Below are 18,000 nucleotides of genomic sequence, written 5' to 3' on the forward strand. Positions count from 1 at the left end.
TCTGAAGTGCATTTGCTTGGGGTATACTAACTCAGTAGGGGGGGGGGGGTGCTAATCATGGGGGAATCTGGGATTCTGCTCCTTCAGATGTGCTTCCATGGTTCATCTACGCTTCCTGTGTATTTATAGAAGTGTGTTTTTTTTCCTCCATGTCAGGCACCCAATGCATAATAAAATACCGAAAATGGATCTGTGCTGTCGAGATGAACTGACTTCCATTAAGAGGCTATGCGAAGAATGAGAGAGGCGAGCGTGTGCACATGCATGAACTCATTGCATATCAGGAGTCTTGAGTGCTGGGGCGTTTGACTGCTGTTTACGCGCTACAGACACATTGCTCTGCATATATTGCTTTGAATATATCTGCTGTGCCGTTTGTGCCTCTGAATCCACGGAATAAGTGGGCCTCAGACAGGTGCGTTTGTCGTCTGTCTCTTGGTCCCTCCCAGGGGAATTCTGACAGCAGTGTCTCTAACCTTTTCTTTCATCAAACTCCACAAGGAAAAAGACAAAAACAAACAAATACTACTCTTCTTTCCCTTCCCCTTCCCCTGCCAGATAGATTTATTATTATTTTTCTTTTGGTTTTTTACCTTCTGAGGTTTGACCCAGTTTATGTACACAAAAACAAAGGGAACCCACACAGCAAGAAGAACTGCCAGAAACTCAACAAATAAGTGCCATTGTCATTGCTTTAAGAAACAGGTAGGCTGACTCACTTTGTTTTGGAATGGTTTTTCACAGGGTTTCGCTCATCATTATCCAATTTTGTTTCTTTGCGTGGGAAGGATTTCGGCACCCTACAGATGTTAGCATTAGCAATGGCCTGGGACAAACACAAGAAAGCAAGCATCATTAGTGATATACATGATTTTCTTTGGAATTTCCCTTGTTATCCTGGGTTTAAAAAGCATAGGAAGAACAAACTCACTGACACGAAGATCACATTGTGTATAACCCTGCCTGACAGAACCTTCTTTTGAAGTTGCGGATACCATTTCACTTTGAAGAATTCCAATTACTCTCTGCCTGGACTGTGTGCATGGTGTGTAATTTGAAAATAATCCATCCATAAATGTATGTAGTTTCACTGCTATTCACAATAGTTGTGTGGAACCCAATGCGTCCACTCTTTATTAAAAAAAAAAAGAAAAAAGTTTTCACTGGCACTAGATTTTTCATATCTTTGCTGCCCTCATTGCAAACATAAACAGGATAACTAGAGCCTTTTCATTTATTTTGGCTCAGCTCTAGATTGGTTCTGCTGTGTGATGGATTTTCATGGAGGAGCTGAACTTGAATAATGCATCTGGGCTCAGAGGGCAGGTTGAAAATGCGGGAACCCCCTCCTCATACAATCTGATGCCCCAAGGATAGGTCACCCTTCATGCAACAGAATTAGTCTGTGCTTCGTTACAAAGCAGTAGGAGCAGTGTTTATAACCCAGCACATCAGACACTGTGAATAGCTGATTGATTGACTGATTGCTTGATTGATGAATTTATTTCTCCCCTTGGGGAAATTTGTCTTGGATAGTAATAACCACTGTGTGTACACAACACAACATCATACACAAATATGCATACATTCTTACATGTATACATGTACTTACATGCATACACATACATACATGCATACCTAAACATATACATGCACATGCATATAAATTGAGTAGAATAAAAAAAATCTTAATTTACACATAAAAGCACATTAAGGGATGTTTAAACCCACCTTCTAATTCTGACACTTGTGCTTCCTGATATTTTACCAATGTGCGCACACAAACATTGAACAAATCGCACAGTCAAGCGATCACACTTGACTGATGGATGTTGAGAGACAGAGAGATAGACTGTCAGACTGTTTAAGATATGCATTTGTTAAATAAATATAAATGGGCATGTGGCAACTTTGCATTTCCCGGACAAGTAAATCACACATGACGAAAATACCAGTTCTGAATGACCTTGTCTCAGTGGTATTAAAGAGAATTAAAATGGCTGATATAATAGGCTATAATCAAGCCAAACCTCCACCACAATTTATTCCCCTTTAACCAACCATCACAAAATTACCAAAATTGAGTTGGACATGACTTAATTAGCCAGATCTGCAGAGTACCTCTAGAGTTTTGTGTCTTGACTGCAAACATATGGCCAAAGTTTTGCTTTCTATTGGACAGTGCAGTAGTTTTGGAAAACGTTCACTAATGATGCTTAGTATCAGTTATATGTTACAAGTCACAACACATTTTACAGGCTATGTAATGAGAACATTGTAACCAATGCTGCTGTAGTATTAGCAGTCACATTTGTACATTATCAGTATTAATCTAGTACTGATAGAGAGCAGTGACTTTGAACACTTGATTTTATTTCTATTTTGTATACTAAATCTAAAATTGTTTTCCAGTCACATTTGTACATTATCAGTATTAATCTAGTATTGATAGAGAGCGGTGACTTTAAATCGTTTATTTTATTTTTATTTTGTATACTAAATTTCCTCCCTCCTCAACCTTCTTTTGCCTCTTCCCCTTCCTCCTCACCGTGGCGCTCCCATGATGCCTGTGTGCAGGTTCTATTGGGACCTGACCATGCTGCTGCTGATGGTGGGCAACTTGATCATCATCCCCGTGGGCATCACCTTCTTCAAGGACGAGCACACGCCGCCCTGGATCGTCTTCAACGTGGTGTCGGACACCTTCTTCCTCGTGGACCTGGTGCTGAACTTCCGCACGGGCATCGTGAAGGAGGACAACACCGAGATCATCCTGGACCCCCAGCAGATCAAGATCAAGTACCTGCGGAGCTGGTTCGTGGTGGACTTCATCTCCTCCATCCCCGTCGACTACATCTTCCTCATCGTGGAGACGCGCATCGACTCGGACTTCTACAAGACGGCCCGCGCCCTCCGGATCGTCCGCTTCACCAAGATCCTCAGCCTCCTGCGCCTGCTCCGCCTCTCCCGGCTCATCCGCTACATCCACCAATGGGAGGAGGTAGGTGGCACAGTTCATTACCACTCCACCAATGGGAGGAGGTAGGCGGCACAGTTCGTTACGACTCCACCAATGGGAGGAGGTGGGCGGCACAGTTCATTACCACTCCACCAATGGGAGGAGGTAGGTGGCACAGTTCATTACCACTCCACCAATGGGAGGAGGTAGGCGGCACAGTTCATTACCACTCCACCAATGGGAGGAGGTAGGCGGCACAGTTCGTTACGACTCCACCAATGGGAGGAGGTGGGCGGCACAGTTCATTACCACTCCACCAATGGGAGGAGGTAGGCGGCACAGTTCATTACGGCTCTTACTGTATGCTTACGAAATCAGGAGGAGGAGAGGGGCTTAATGACCTTGCAGTTGACCTTTGCCCACATGTAGTAGGAAAACTAGAAAATAGGAGGTAATCGTACTCAAAAAAGTAAACACTGAATCGTGGACCAATTAGGCAAGGTGAAATTGCCATCTTGACAGCATCTCAACAGGAAAAAAAAGTAAAATTAAGTATTTAATTTCAAATAAGTATAATAAGTTATTGCAGTTAAGTTGAAAGTTTCCAATGCTCCCCACTACCCTTTCCTCCCCTCCAGTGAATCCATGAACTGTGTCCCAGAATTACAGTAAGAATGGCAAAGTCATGAATGACAGCCCAGTGGGTGCATAATTTAGTAAGAAACATCCTGCTACACGTTAGCACATCAGAGGGTCCCCCAGATTACCAGGTGGATTCATATGGTGACAGAGAAATGAGCTCTCTGCTGGAGGCGTCTTGTCACCTGCCTGAGCACAAAGCCCACAAACGGTTGACTCCTGGGAAATAAACGTGACAGAAATTAAATTAATTCTACTGTGAACTCATTCCTGACAGTTTTAATGGTAGATTGGTCCTATCCCTCTGACAGATGAGCGTGAGTCAGGTTGTGGGCTTCCTCACACAGCTTAGTTCACATTACGTAAGCGCGCCAACGTATTTGAAGTCTATTTAAAGTGACTCACTGGCGGGGAAGACGGTAAAACACGAGCAGGCCTTCACTTCATACAGCTGTTTTATTGACACAGATATTTCAGATCTCTTTGCCTGTAGGATTTAGCTTAAATTAAAATTTCATTAAAGAGGTTTGAGATCACAGTGCTTATTCCTGTAATGCAGTTACAATAACAATGTATGTTTTCATGCAATATTTACTTGCACATTTCTTTTGTAATTGTGTGCAAGTTATATGATATTTGTTCTGCCAGACAAGACACAAGGAAGCATTGCCAATTTGTCATGTGTATGGTTTTCACTAAAATTAGTACATTTAAATTGAAGGGTTCAGAGCTAATTATTTTTTGCTTTTAATATTGCAGAAATACATTTTTTTGTTCTTTAAAAATGACCATATTCATATACATAATATACATTTAAAAATGTGAAATTTTATGATCAAATGAATTGCTACTAGTACACACGCTTTGTATTTGCTGTTGAAAAAGTTAGATTCACATCTCTTAAGAGGACATGGCCAACACCTCACCTCCTCACTGATTCTGAACAGTGAGGAAGGCTAGGCAAAGTCATACCTTTGTGATGAGACTTGTATCACTTGCAGTGTATCTGAAGTGAACTTTGTCTAAGATTCCATCCCAACAGCTAGGCATTCATAGCTATCTTCAATATCACTGTATAATGACCTGAAATCAAGATTTCTTTTATAACTTAATTTAATTTAGGTTTGTGTGTATGTGTGTATGTATATATATATATATATATATATATATATATAGAGAGAGAGAGAGAGAGAGAGAGATGTGTGTATATATACAGTATATATATATACATATATATATATAGATGTGTGTGTATATATACAGTGTATATATATATATATATATATATATATATAGATGTGTGTGTATATATACAGTGTATATATGTATATATACACACACTGTATATACTGTACATACAAACTTAAATGTATTGGTAGTCTACTCCATTATTGTTATTATTTATTAATGCTAGTTCAGTCACCGATGCCCTGTGAGTAGAGGAAACCCTTGATCCCATCTTGGTGGTACAGGTACATAACTTGTGAGACCATTGAAAAAAATTGAATAGTCAACTTGATTACATTCATGCGAAAGCACTGGATTGATCTCCTCTGAGCAAATTCTGAAGGGGACTCGATTCCGAAGCATTTTGGAGACTGCAGTTCAAATGAAAGACAAATCAATCTCCATTTAGGGCTCTATTATCCAGAATCAATGTCAGGCGGCACAGGGTTGCAGTCAGTAGTGTGGTACGTGGGTACACTGGGTGTGGCTAGTGAATGTTGGTACTTCCTGGACCAGAGGCGAGGAACACACTGTACAAAGTCTTTTGCCTGCCTGGAAACAGGCCTGGGCTATATTGTATATATTATCAGTGTGTTTGGAGCAGCTGGATTTGTTAACAATCAAATGACCTGTTTTAATTACCTTTAAGAGCTATGCGAACTGAGCAGGGTGTACTGCCAATTTCAGTGGTCTATGGCTGCAGTGGAAGATGAGGATGATGATGTACTAATTGGATGTTTCTCCAAGATGTTCTTTTGTGAGAGGTGCAGAGTTGGGCTGTCACTTTTTATGCCTCCGCGATGGCACAGCCATGGCCGGAGGCATTATGTTTTCAGGTTGTCCGTCCGTCCGTCCATCCTTCCGTCCATCCGTCCGGCCCGATTCTCGTGAACGCGATATCTCAGGAATGCCTTGAGGGAATTTCTTCAAATTTGGCACATTTGAAGAAATGTCCATTTGGACTCTAGGATAAACTGATTAGATTTTGGTGGTTAAAGGTCAAAGGTCAAGGTCACTGTGACCTCACAAAACATGTTTTTGCATTGAGGGCATACAAAACACATTTTTGCCTTGAGGGAATTTCTTCAAATTTGGCACAAACGTCTACTTGGACTCAAGGATGAACTGATTAGATTTTGGTGGTCAGAGGTCAAAGGTCAAGGTCACTGTGACCTCACAAAACACGTTTTTGGCCATAACTCAATAATTCATACACTAATTATGACAAAGTTTCACACAAATGTCTAATAGGATAAAATTATGAAGTGATGACATTTTATATCCAAATTGGCTACTGGTTGGCGGAGGCATACAACCGCAAGGCGGTATTTCTAGTTTTTCAAAAATTGAGTCATAACGAATCTCATAAATATGTGAATTTTCTTCTGTCAAAATTAGAACATTGCCTAAATGTTTATTATGGGTTAATTATGCTATAACCAAGACATAATGACAACAGTATCTGGAAATTTTGTTTAACACAATAAAACCAGGGAAGGACATGCAATGCCAGCGATCCCGCTCACAGCAGTAAAATGACTCAGTGTTGCTCAAGTGAAAGAAAGAGAAATTATAACGCACGAGTCCATCATTAATTCATGACAATCGCATGGCTTAACTGAACTGAGCTGTATTGGATGAGTGTAGTTTCGTCTTGTTTTGAATACACTTAGTGGATCATTTAACTCCTGTTTCCAAATCAATATAGGTTTGACTTGAATTACTTACTCATAGATATTAAGCAATGAAACAGCATGTCTATCCCCATATGGCATTGTTGTCTGATCTACATGTGGTATTTAAATAGAACACACAAAATAATATAGAAGAGGTAAAAACGTTTCCACCTCACACACGTTAACGTGTGTTTAACTGTACACAAACCATTTGTGATCACTTCAAACTTAATGTTTCTTATTGTAGCAGACAAATGTACACTCTTTGTAAAGATATTTCACAGCTTTTGATCACATTACTTCTAAGTATTTCAGTAAAAAGTAAAAATGGGAACAATTCTGCTGGTGCTACCCAATACAAAATATATTTGTGGTAATGATATTCTGTGACCATCAGTAATTTGAAATAAAGCACACATTCCAAAAAATAGTTTTTTTCTTCACACAAATATTTTAATTTTATGTAGAATAATACTGGACAAAGCAATACATTTTCAAGCTGATTATAATATATCCACCAGCAAGATAGATTGGACTGCTCAGTTATATTGGTATGAACTTATACTGTAGGGATTTTTAATGATTACTATTATGTGAATTGTTTATACATTTTTGTAGAATGTACATGTTGATATTATACTTATTACACATTACATTTATTATGCCAAAAAGATATATTCTTATATTACATTAATCATCAAGCTGTTTATAAATACAGTCTATCCACAATTTGTGCCAGTACTGTAGCTATCATTTTAACTACTAACATAGTAAAATGAAAAGATCGTTCAAGTTGCGTTTATTGTCATTCTTCTCCTTACACACAGGTGTAATAAAAATAACAAAAGACAGTACCCTATGGACCATGATGCAGTTTTAGAGCCATAAACAATTGAAAATTGAAATAAATACAGTAATGAAAATTATTTTAAAAAATAAAAAAGACAATGAACAATAAATACAAAGCATGCATTTTTTCCTGCTTCTGGGATTTATATCAAAGTCAAATTGGACAGCATATGATCCATGAAAACTCTTGATGGGCTTTTGAATAGCCTGTAATAATGTGCATTGCATTGGAAACCCCCGAAATTTGTCATCCGCCCTGCGATGGGCTGTGCTTTATTTCGTACACCTGTTCTGGGCAGGCGGGTGGCGAGGGCACAAATCGGAAAATTGCTACCCGCTTCCCTGGATTGACTGACACACCCCCAGCAGCGACTCTCCTCCCACTTGGGCGCATGGCGAGTAAAGAAATTACCCAACGGCTCCGGCGTATCAAAACATATGACGAAAATACCATTTTAGCGTGCAGTGCGATGGCTCACAACATGCCATGCGCTAACCGGTAAATAGAGCCCTTTGTGTTTTAAAAAATAAGAAAACTTCTAAAACTACCTCAGTTTGAAATGACTTAAAGTGTTATTAGTCGTGTTTGTTCTAAAAAAAAAAAACCCTGCTAGAATGAAGGATTTACTGACAGGTACAGACTGCCGAATCATAGCGGAGGACCGATTTGCATGTCGCTGGTTGTCTCTCCCTTTTATTTCCTGTGGGCAGATAGCGCCGCTGCTTAGAAAGGCAGAACCAAAGGCCGGCGTTGCAGAACCTTTGCCTCATGATTGTAAGATCATAGAGATTGCCTCACAGAACAGTCGACGCTAAAATCCCTGAAGATGAGCTTCTTTTTTTGACTGGACCGCAACAGCGGGGCCAGCCCTATAAACGCGAATGTCTGTGACTGAGTGACTGAGTGAGTGATGACGTTACACTGCGCATGTCTGTGACTGAGTGACTGACTGATGAAGTTACACCATTGGTCGGCCGGTTCGGTCCAGCCATATACTAGGTCTTGACCTGGTCTTGTTTTTTTTACTTTGATTTGTGGCATTCACATTTGGTATTAAAGACTTTTTCTTTTCAAACTGTAAGACAACTTATGGAAAAGAGGGCCTCACATTTAAGCACCTTGGCTAACAGGGACACAGATGAGGCTCTGTAAATTTCACTCGAATTGCAGTCAGTCTCGATGCTTGGTCGGAAGAGCGATGTTTCTGGGTTCATCCCCTGATGACTTCTAGGGAAAGTGCACCCTGGAAGAGAGCACGCAGTGCCATGAAATCTAAAAGGAAAGTGTCATTTCTTGTGTCAACCTCTTGGTGTGGAAACCGCATGTCACTTTGTCCAATCTTTGGTTGCGCTCCGGCGGCCGCCATTACGGCTCCCTTCTAATGGGCCCGGTTGCAGAATCGCACCTCCGCACCCACTAGACACCTCCTGTCAGTCAGCATTAAGCGTCCCCAGCCCCCACCGCCCCCCGGAGCCCTTGTTGAAGCCCGCTGCCTTTCCGCGCGCGCGATACGGGAGTGTGAAAGTGTGGCGCTGTGCAGCGGATCCTTCAGACCGCGCCCCCGCGGCGAAACGCGACCCCGCTTCCCGCCGAGCGAGGAGTCGTTCGCCTCGGCTGGAATCCGTCCCCTCCGCCATTAACCCACACGTTTCTTCAGACTCTCGCTGAGGCCTGCGGCTGATACGGCCGAGTTCTGGCTTCCGTCCTATCGAGGCACGTCCGTGCACCTGACAGAACGCCTCGTTAATGTTGCCAGACTTCTCATATGCCTTATCCTGGCCGTTCGAGATAGTCCAACATACTTTATGACAGACAACGTTCGTCTAAAGTAGCGCAGATGGCATTCCGGAGCCCGGGACAGGGATAGCTTGGGCGAAGATAATGGCATTTTAAGTGGTCTGCGCGGATCCGTCATTTCGGTTTGGCTGCCTGGCCGTCTCCAGTATCCAGCGACACGACAGCCGGGTTTCACTCATTGTCATGTTTTATTGTGAGAAAGGAATAAGACTCCGGTTGAGGATATCCTCCTCATTCAGCTTGTCTCATTCACACAGACAAAAGAGCGCCTTGAATAGAATTAGCAGAATAGAATGGAATAGAATAGAATTATAATTAGTTCGAGTGAATGCGCTAATTGCTAATCCTCCAGATATGTACACCGCCTACCCCTTCCCACAAAGCATTGAAGGTAGGCACACAGTTTTAAAGCATTTTTTCTTTGAGCAGCCACCCCCCCACAGCCATATTAAATCACTCCTTTACACTGGTGATTATTTATATCTGGGAACATGTAAATAATATTTCAATACTTGAGGAAGAGCATCTGATTAGGAATTGTTTTGTTATGGCAGACAATTACCCATCGGATTTCGATCTCTTGAGTCAGGAGCTATGGAGGAAAACCTCCTGTGTTTCTCTATTGAGCTGAGCCCACGAGGCCATCTTTATTTAATATCGACACTTGGGATTGTTGCGATTTACGGCCTTCATGTCCCAGCTGGGTGAATGCTGGGCTGGAGGAGAAACATGATGTGTAGGTGAAATCCTGGAGCTTGTTGATAAGACAGCTCTGCACAGGCATCTTCAGAATTATATACATTCAAAATATAGATCAATTAACCAGTCTGTGTTTTGTGGCTGAATACACAGGCCAAGAACTGCTCTTTCAGAGACAATGAGGAAGAAAACGTTTAATAGGGTATTTTTGAAAGCACAATAAAGCTTGCCAATATCACAGACAAGACTAGGCTGAGAATATACCTTTGTGACATTCATACCCACGGCAGGTTTTCCCAAAGAGTATTACATGAAAATGCACAATCCAGCACACACACACACTCACATATACAGTATATATATATATATATATATAGTTTGGTTTCATTAGAACAGAGGTTATAGCTTTTCTAGGTTCTATAGTGGTATCGAGAGGCTGTAACCATTAACCTAGGTGTTTATTAATTGACGTTAAATTTAATTCCTGGAAATTTGGTGTGCAACTTTCTTCTAGCATATGGTAATTCTGGTTTAGTTTTTGGTGAGGTTCCTTGTGTCTTCTCTTGCCATACTATGCCTCAGAGTAAAATCTGTTCCGTCACATGAGAGTTTCTTTTTGACAAAAAAAACTTAATCTGTTCTTAGAACTTGTTTCTGAAATGACTGCTTGTGTCTCCTTAAGGAATGTTTTTTTATTTTTTAGATTCTTACTTTTCCCCCCCTCCAATCTTTATTAGATTGCATAATGATTTATGTATGTATTGCAATGCACATAAATTATAATATGTAACGTGCTTGGCCTGGTTAAATTGTATGCTTTTGTATGCTTTTCCTTTTTTCACAGAGAGGTGCATCTCTTTGTGAATTTAGTGTTTACCATGCATTATAAGGCTGCCTGTGTACCCACCGTCCGCACATTCAACACAGTCAGTTGACACTGAAAATGCTAAAATGCTCATCACCTTATGTAGGCTACTTAGGTATTTATGGTGATGGGTATGCGATTGCGATACTCATGAAAAAATAATACACATTCATTGATGCTTGAAATGAAAACAATTTAAGAATCTTACCAGTGACACCACACATCATGGCATAGCCAGATTTATGAATGACGATTCAGCTGCAGAGAAACTTCGTTGTTTCAGTTGTTTTGAATGTGAAAGCCGTAGGTGGAATGCCCGGCAGTCTTGGTCTGCTGCAGTGACTGCAGTGATGAGCTCAGCATGTTTAACAGCTTCATCCTTAAGGCGACTCCGAGGACAATCTCATTGACCTCATCAGTCAGCCTTTGTCATTTGTGTGGATAACAATGCAGTTTGGGCTAACTGCGTGCGGCTGTGAGTTAAATGAATAAGACCTAGCCATCACGCCTAATGCGCTGCCCCCTGATGCATGCGTGTTTTCGCATACACGGCGAACTCTTCCCGGCAAGAGGCTTGACGTAATTGTTTCATTGCGTTTTGGAAAATATTTCAACAATGTTAATGTTCCAATCAAATGTATTTAATTAAGCTGCGGGCGTCCGCTCCAATATAATTATTTAAATTTCGACCACATAGCAGGACGAGTTTTTAACAAGTTTGTCAGAGTGTCTTTTGATAATGAGACAGCCTATTTCTGTTTCGGATCGCTAATGCACATTAAAACAAAGCAGGAACTGAAATGAGGTGTCCCCCCTTGAACCCCTGCATGGAATAATACAGCACTGTTTAATATGTCGCATTGCTAATATATGTTATCTTTGTATTTGGGTGACATTTTCAGTTGTACTTGCATCGTTTGGAATTTCAGGGATGGACTCAGTCGTACTATCCAGGGTTGCCATAGTTGGCCTTCCTCACCAAATATTGGGCTTTTTTGAAAATGTAATGCAGGCTTAAGTTTCAGTGTAAATGTGAGAAGGAATTAATGTTACATGGGGGATGGAGGGGTTTGAAGGAGATATTGGGGAATAGCCTTGAAAGGTTCTATTGGAGTCAATTGGGAGATTTCTCGTAAAACTGCATTTACTACATGAGCATCCGTGGGCCTGTTTCAGAACAGTAGTAAAATCTTGATTTGGTGTGGTGAGAAATCCTATAAAGCAGGACTATAGTGTTAATGTTCAGGAAGTATTTGCCTAATCAAACGTGTATTGTTAAGCTGGGGATCCTCCAGGATTGGTTCAGGTGAGTTTCCCCACTTCACTAGAAAGTGCTTTGACATCATGAGATAATTAATTTTTAAAAACTCTTTTGAAAAAATTATTATTATTATTATTATTATTATTACAAATCATGGTGTTCCATAAACTTGGAAGTAGGTAAACAATTACTTAATTACTGTGTGCATGCAAGCATTTTCCTCTTATTCTGAACAGTAGCTTGTTGATTTACGTTATTTAATACAAAGCTCATTATGATGTGGCTTGGAGTGGCACACTTAATTTAGCCTTAACTGAAACGCTGCAGGCATTAAAACTGGTTATTTTATTCCTTCTGTTTGAAATGCATTGTGAGTGACTGGAGGGTTCTTCTGAGAATGTACAGGAGGATACTCGTCATGGCCCTCCTGTTTGTAGGCAAAGCAGTCCTGGAAATGCAAGTAATTTGACCTCTTATGGAGTTTTTCATGATTCATTCATATGCTGCGGAATAATTTAAAAGCTATAACAGAGCACTTTTTATTTCAAAACTGAAATGCCATGTCATATTTATAGGTGTATTCTTAGCTGGGGTGTTGTCTGTATATAGATAGATATCTGTGTGTAGAAGTGTAGAAGCGGGCTGTGTGTAGAAGGTTGCTGTGGTGAGCACTTTTTTGGGGGGCTGTATGTTTGGTAGATGATGTTGGAAGGATGCTGTGGAGTGAGTGACTCTCCTTAGATTATGCAAACCCACCTGCCCCAAAATGCCTTGAACAAGGACCCAGGAAGAGGAGGATGGGAAATTTGACCACTACTCAGTCTGAGTTAAGGTTTTTCTCCTAATCTGAGTAGAATGTGGAGTTTCTATCTGCTGGCACTTTCATGATATCTCGGTCCCGGTTTGGGGGGGAGTTGCTCCTAACCAGATCTGCAACAGTCTTGCAGGCTCCTGATGTACCAAGGAGTCTTAAAAAATGTGCCATGCATATAAAAGCCATCGTCCATAATAAAGGACTCAACCAGTCATGCTGGTGTATAAAATCATTATGCAACGGGAGTATTTTGCATGTAACCATACTGGACCTGATGGACAATATGCCAATGGAAAAATTTGTGCAGGGTTACTGTCCTTTTCTGAGGCCAGGGCCTTTGCTGAGCCCAGCGTAAAAGGCTAAAGCGAGCATCTCTCTCTCAGCTGTAAGCTCTTAAGCGTCATGTTTTAAATAGCGCTGAGTGCCTTTTAATAAGGAGCAGCGTAGTTAACAGTGCGCACCGTAACCCTCAATGGGATTAAGTGGCTTTAAATTGCAGAGGCCATTAAAAGCCAAGCCGCCGTCCAGGAGCTTCCCAAGAGCATATTTATCTCCGGATTAGCAAACATCCCAAGTGCGCCAGCACTTTGCAGGAAAGTGGTTGTCCTTACCATCTTGTAATATCATTCATTTTTCTAAGTGGTTCATTAGAGTCATTCACTGCTGTTTCTTCTTCTTTTTTTGGCAGTGTGGTATTCCCACGCTGCCACCCCTGTGGTCATCTTCAGAAAACCATTAGACACACCGGTGAAAAGTGCACTGGCTTATGCAGTAGGCTGTAGTTATTACATCATGACTCCATTTGTCAGTTTGCAAACAATGGGCCTGATTTACTCGGACCTTTAGCATCCACAAAACCTTTTAGCAAACGCAAAAGCAATAACGTTATCGGCGATTGGTCATGGTATTTGTTTTGCGCCAATCGCCAATTGTGTTATTAGTTTTGCGCATGCTAAAAGGATTTGCGCATGCTAAAGGTCTTGCTAAATGAAGCCCAACATGGCTTTAAATGGTGGTTAAGAAACTGCTCCATCACTTGGCGACACTTAACATCAAAAAATGAGAGAATTAGGGGGCCTCCAGTGGCGTAGCCCATAGAGCGCTTTCCACATGCTGACTGCGAGCCGCGACGTCGGCGGTGCGAGTCCGACTGCCGACCTTCGTCGCATGTCTCTCCCTCTCTCTCCTCCTAGTTCTTCCTGTCTCTCTACACTATCCTGTCTAATAAAGCTGAAAAAAGCCCAAAAAAATATTTGAAAAAAAAAATTTAATTCGAGAATTTGTGGAACATACAGTAAGTGTAATATTGGGGACAGGAGCAAAACAAGGTAGGCATGGGTTGGAGCAGAGGTATGAAAGCCTGTTATTTTGGGTGCGGGAAGTCGGAACACATGCTGGGGAAAAAAAAAACACGTCAAAAAGTTTCACTTGTGCCGACCGTCGTTTTGTTTTCCTCGGCTGTCGCAGATCTTCCACATGACCTATGACCTGGCCAGCGCGATGGTGCGCATCGTCAACCTCATCGGCATGATGCTGCTGCTGTGCCACTGGGACGGCTGCCTGCAGTTCCTGGTGCCCATGCTGCAAGACTTTCCTGCCGACTGCTGGGTGTCAAAAAACAAGATGGTGGTGAGTGTTCCTTCCTCTCCCAATGACCCTTCCAAATTCTGTAGTCTCCGAATGCACCTTCCATTTCGTTTCTCTGTTAACTTGTCCTGAGCAACATTGGGTATTTCTGTCCTGTGTGTCTGATCATATTTACCCTTTAAGTTTATTCCTCTGTTGTTTTGGTTTACTTAATTTATTGTTTTGTATGTGGTCTGTTGTATAGGTTGTTGTGTGCTCTGAAGCTTCATGACCTCATGAGATACTGTACAGTAGGGGGTAAAATGCAGTTATCCAGGCAACAACATTTGCAGTGCTATCAGGACAAGCAAAGGCTTATCTGTCATTCATGAGGCAAGGAGAAATACAGTGTTCCTTCGTATTTTTGCTTGTACACCAACCAGTTGGGCACCAGCATAATTTGATCTGAATGTGTGAATAGTTTCCGAACAATTCAGAATTAATTTTAACGATCAAAAACAAGCACAAGTTTGCTTTAGATAACCTATACATAAAATTTACGTAACCTAAGAGATCACGTCCTGGAATTATATGACCCTGACTCCATCAATGCACTGCAATGAACTCAGCATGTTACAAATTACCACAGCCAGAAATCTGATCTTCAGAGATCCGATTCATTATGGGGATTTGAGATGAAGCATTAAAGAGGATTAATCTGTGACCTGTGAATACTCAAAATAACAAAAACAATCACATCAGATTCAGATTACACCTGTGAAGACCCAAATGATTAATTAAAATGGCAGTGGACTGTCTTGGTGTTGAACACCAATTCAGCGATCTGTGTGTTTATACATGACATGCTCACATTTTTAAGTCAGAGAAGCCATGACAGAAACAGTCCACCTTTTTTAATCTGGACTGGTTCCTGTTCCATTATCAGCAACTATATTATCATTCTTTGCCTTTGTACACAACAACGAAGTCCTGTTTCGGTGACATTGTGCATGTTTTCTCTTGTCAGTTTATAAGCTATAAGCATGGTATTAGAAGTAGTTTTTAGTTATGTCTTTCACATTTTACTCTTTTGAAAATGAAATGCAGTGAGGCATTTGAATATGTCATCTCAGGACAACGCTGATATTGATTTAGCTTGGGCTACAGCAGGAATCCAAAAGGGAATCAATTTATCCACAAGTACACAAATTACAGAAATGTCACATATTTTGTAATGAGATGACCTACATTTTTGTGTATGTTCTGAAAAAGGCTTACCACCAACCAACCTTTATTTAATTTTTCCATAAACCTTTTGTATGTTTCACATGTGGAGGGAAATAAGGATTATGATCATCAATTAGCAAATGGTAGAAAAATGTACATTTACATAATCTGAGCTGTGTACCTTCCTTAAAAAGAGCTGCTTTAAGGATAAATTGTTTTCCTGATGCACTGCCATTTTTACTGTCGGACCATAGGCCCTGGCATTTTTAGACCCATCCGCTGCCTTTCAGACTGCTGAAGCAGGGCATTGTCACTGTACGTCTCTCCGTATCTCTCCCTCTCTCCTCCAGAATGACACGTGGGGTCAGCAGTACTCCTACGCCCTGTTCAAAGCCATGAGCCACATGCTGTGCATCGGCTACGGAATGTATCCCCCCGTGGGCATGACCGACGTGTGGCTGACCATCCTCAGCATGATCGTGGGCGCCACCTGCTACGCCATGTTCGTCGGGCACGCCACCGCGCTCATACAGTCCCTCGACTCCTCCCGTCGCCAGTACCAGGAGAAGGTGAGTGGGGTGGAGTGGAGTGGAGTGGAGTGGAGTGGGGGCAAAGTGGGGACACGGCGAGACATGCTGCGTGGAAAGAGCCGGAGTTCTCACATGTTTTTATCTCTATTTTTTTTTCTTTTGAAGAACAGTTGTAAGCCCGCCTCGTTGCTATGGCATCCCTTTTAAATTTTGGTGGGAGCAGAACAGGTGCACGCTCCCGCTGAAGCATGTGCAGCTAGCCGCCGCATCGTTTACCTCTGTAGTCCACCGGCTGCATTTCTCGTGTTGGACTGCACTCCTTGGGCAGCTGGGTGCAGCCAGACCACAGGCACTTAATCGATAGGAGGAGTGAAATGGAGCACTCCCTCCCTGGAGCTATGGCCAAATATACTCCCCCCCTGCTTCTGGGCTGCTGACCGCAGTCAGCACTGCTATAGGCTGGATTCAGGTGGTGAACCCAGATTGAAAGCGCACACCCAATCACTTACGCTCCAATGACAAAGTGATATTTTATGTATGTATGCATCAGAGTTAAGCATCTTCGATGCTATCTGGTGACTCTGGTGATATTGAATGCATGTAAAATATTCACTTTTATTTGGACAGATGACTGCATGGGATTTGCACATCTCATGCATCTATGGGATCCTTAGGGGACACTATTTAAATAAAAACATAATTTTAGTTTTTTCTGGAGCACAAGTAAGGGTGCAACATTTTCAAATGTGGCATTGTAACTATGCACTTTATGCCAAGAACTTGATAGGCCCCTCAACTGCCCTACAAAAGTCACACTTCATTTAGCGAACGCGCTGTAACATTATATAGCAGGAAGCTCTAAGGAGATCGCTCGCACAGTGTGAATATCATTTACTCTAAACCATATTATTCTCCAGCCATTCTGATGCTACTCACTACAGTGTAGCGCCCCGTATTGTCGAGCGGTCCCCTTTTTCAAAAGGGTTTTTTTCTTCATTTGCATTTCGAAGAAGCGCGAGTAGAGTAGGACGGAGTGTAGCACAGTGGGTAAGGAAGTGGACTTGTAACCGAAAGGTCGCAGGTTCGATTCCCGGGTAGGACACTGCTGTTGTACCCTTGAGCAAGGTACTTAACCGAAATTGCTTCAGTATATATATCCAGCTGTATAAATGGATACAATGTAAAATGATATGTAAAAAAGTTGTGTAAGTCGCTCTGGATAAGAGCGTCTGCTAAATGCCTGTAATGTAATGTAATGTAGACCGTGTTAACAAACACCGGGCGACGTTGTCTCGACGGTGCAGTCAGGGGAAAAAAAAAAAAATACGAGAAGGTTCATTTCAAAGAGCGATGTTTACATTACCGCGTGGGTCACGTGGTAGGATTAGCGGGCGCGGGGCGGGATTACCCTCCTTTTATCTTTCGCCGCAGCGCTAACCGGCGCGCGTCGCCGGGTCTGATGACGGGAAGCGTCGTCTAACATGGCTTTTAAACGAGCGACCTTTTGAGCCCCGGAGGGCACTAACCGCGGTCCGCTCAGATGCCGTGACAGGTCGCTGGCCTCTTTGCGGAGGATCGTTCGGGAACATCTCTTTCTTCCGCTCGCCGGTCATTGCACTTCCTGTCTTTGTGATCTATGTTCCCCCTGGACAGCGGTTGTCTGTCAAACAGATAGATCATTTTAATGGCGGCGCAGATTACTTTAACAGAGGAGGCGATCAATATGCTAGTCACCTAGACCGACAAAGTCCCCGAGCAGGCCTAGGCAACGCGTGTGTTTGTTCAGCACAACGTGCGATGCGCGATGCCTTGGCAGGAGTTTTTGGATTTGGTTACGGACACATGGGAGTGTCTAGCTACCCCATTTCACCTTTTCTAAATTTCACTTGT

At 42.0% G+C, this 18,000-nt stretch overlaps 1 protein-coding gene across 1 annotated transcript in view; it reads left to right on the forward strand.

Annotated features, from left to right (window-relative positions):
* hcn4 (hyperpolarization activated cyclic nucleotide-gated potassium channel 4) overlaps positions 1-18,000 on the forward strand; it is a 64,463-nt gene that overhangs the window by 19,692 nt on the left and 26,771 nt on the right. Inside the window, exons 2-4 of the mRNA XM_035417764.1 lie at positions 2,578-3,001; positions 14,255-14,416; positions 15,931-16,149. Of these exons, the coding sequence (XP_035273655.1) occupies positions 2,578-3,001; positions 14,255-14,416; positions 15,931-16,149 (805 nt within the window). The remainder of the gene's footprint in view (positions 1-2,577; positions 3,002-14,254; positions 14,417-15,930; positions 16,150-18,000) is intronic.

The sequence above is a fragment of the Anguilla anguilla genome, chromosome 5 (genome assembly GCF_013347855.1).
Source record: "Anguilla anguilla isolate fAngAng1 chromosome 5, fAngAng1.pri, whole genome shotgun sequence".
NCBI lineage: Eukaryota > Metazoa > Chordata > Actinopteri > Anguilliformes > Anguillidae > Anguilla > Anguilla anguilla.